Source organism: Fukomys damarensis, unplaced genomic scaffold (assembly GCF_012274545.1).
Source record: "Fukomys damarensis isolate Sample0158 unplaced genomic scaffold, DMR_v1.0_HiC HiC_scaffold_36, whole genome shotgun sequence".
In the NCBI taxonomy this organism is placed as follows: domain Eukaryota; kingdom Metazoa; phylum Chordata; class Mammalia; order Rodentia; family Bathyergidae; genus Fukomys; species Fukomys damarensis.
Window position 1 is genome coordinate 30,473,705 of NW_022900948.1, and position 1,922 is coordinate 30,475,626.

The following is a 1,922-nucleotide window of genomic DNA, read 5'->3' on the forward strand; positions in this document are numbered from 1 at the left end:
GAAAAAAAAAAAAAAAAAAAAAAAAGAGAGAACTCCAGGCCAGGGAAGGTGTCAGACCCAGGCTTGGGGCTCGCTCTGGGGAAGGATTTGTGCAAGGCATTTCCCAAGCACTGGCCAGGTTGTGTCACAGCCCTGAGCAGACCCTTGCCAGCTCCACCGCCCCACCCATGGCTCCCTGTAAAGGTCCCAGCACCCTGCAGCCACCTGCTCTCCCTGGCTCTGGGAGCCTCCAGCTCGCCATGGTGCTGCACTGGGCCCTGGAAGCCCTGTGCGTCCTGCCGCTGCTAAACTCCCAGAACCCAGCATGCACCAATGTCACGGCCATGCCCATCACCAGTGCCACCCTGGACTGGGTGAGTGCTGAGTGCTGTGGGCCCCCACCTCCCTCTCTGAGCTTTTCTTGTCCTGCTGGCTTGGTGCCCCTGCTCCTGCTCTGTCCTTTCTTTTCTTGGGGATGGGGTGACTTTCTGACCATCTGGAATTCTGGTGGCTTCCTCCTGCCTTCAAACTCAGAAGCACCACAACAAAGACCCTCCACGGGGGTTCTGTGGTAGGCATGAAGGGGCCCCGGGGAAGGGGGGCATTGGGGCCCGTACGAGACCTGTGCCTCCGTCTCCCTGTTTGCTGAGCTGAGGGAGGGAAGAGCGGTCACCTGAGGCTTCTCCGTTCTGAGCTCTGACCTGTGCCTCGGCCCCAGCTCACTCGCAGGTGGTTTTTCATCGCTTCTGCCTTCCGGAAACCAGAGTACAAACAGGGGGCTCAAGAGATGCAGGCAGAATTCATCTACTTTGACACTCGCCCCAGGGAGGACAAGTTGTGGGTCAGGGAGCACATGACAATGTGAGTCCCTCTGGAGCCTGAAGTCTTCGCTCCACACCAGGAGGGGGCAGCTGACTCTCATCTCTCCCACCCCTTGCCCTTCCGCAGTGGAGTGACCGTCACTTCTTGACTGTCTTCCTGCTTTTCACACCTCTTCCTGTCTGGCTGCAGCGGGGGCCGGTGCACTCAGAACTCCACCATCCTGAGTGTCCATAGGGAGAACGGAACCTTTTCCAAGACAGGTGAGGCTTGGTGCTCCGGTGGGATGCTCTGCAAGGGGCTGGGACCCAGGTGCTGGAGGCTCTGGACACAGAGAACATGGGCAGGCTTACTCCCTAGTCCCGTCTGATCCCTGGGCCTGCAAACGGCACAGAAGGCATAGTAATGACAGCCAACGTTTTGGAGCCTTTACTGTGTGCCTGGCACTGTTTGAAGTGCTCTCCATAAACCAACCAGCCTACTATGCGAGACACCTCTATGAGGCCTTACAAGGATCAGATGGGCAAACAACGGAGGTGTTGGGTAGTTTCCAAGAGTTTACACAGCTTGTCATTAGAACTCAGAGCGAATCTGGCTGTAGCCCTGCTCCTCTTGGCCACCCTTTAAGATCCTCTGGAACCAAAGAGTGGGAAACCAGTGTACTGGGCAGGTGGTGACTTCATCCATGTCGCCGCTGTCACCGGAGCTGGCACTCAAACATGGGTGGGGCTGACTGACTCCACTTAGCAGCCCCGAGGTTCCCCTGAGGGCCTCCTCACTCTCGTCTGTGAAATGGGGACAGGGGCCATCTGAGGCGACCACCATCGGGTGTCCCTCCACGCTCAGTGTGGGGCCTCGTAGCCCAGTGACCCTGGCCCGAAGTTAGGGAGGCCTTGGGCCTGTGGGATGGGCCCGCGGGGCCCTCACGTCGCCTCACCAAGGCTGTTTCCCTCACAGAGGGGAACAGGGAGAACTTCGGCCATCTGCTGCTGCTGCGGGACCCCCGGAGCTTCATGCTGGCCTTCTTCCTGGAGGACGAGCATAACCGCGGGCCGTCCTTCTACGGTAGGCGCCCGCCTCCTGCTCCGCCCCGTCCCTCGCGTCCCTCCCGTCCCTACGCCTCC

General features: G+C 59.4%; 1 protein-coding gene across 2 annotated transcripts in view; it reads left to right on the forward strand.

Annotated features, from left to right (window-relative positions):
* The first annotated feature begins 218 nt into the window (after window positions 1-218).
* Window positions 219-1,922, forward strand: part of LOC104872985 (alpha-1-acid glycoprotein) — a 17,888-nt gene continuing 16,184 nt past the window's right edge. The window contains exons 1-4 of one of the 2 annotated variants that reach the window (XM_010639436.3): window positions 219-353; window positions 698-840; window positions 991-1,061; window positions 1,756-1,863. In XM_010639436.3, the coding sequence (XP_010637738.3) occupies window positions 240-353; window positions 698-840; window positions 991-1,061; window positions 1,756-1,863 (436 nt within the window). In that variant the 5' untranslated portion in view covers window positions 219-239. The remainder of the gene's footprint in view (window positions 354-697; window positions 841-990; window positions 1,062-1,755; window positions 1,864-1,922) is intronic. The other variant, XM_033759102.1, reaches the window with a different exon arrangement.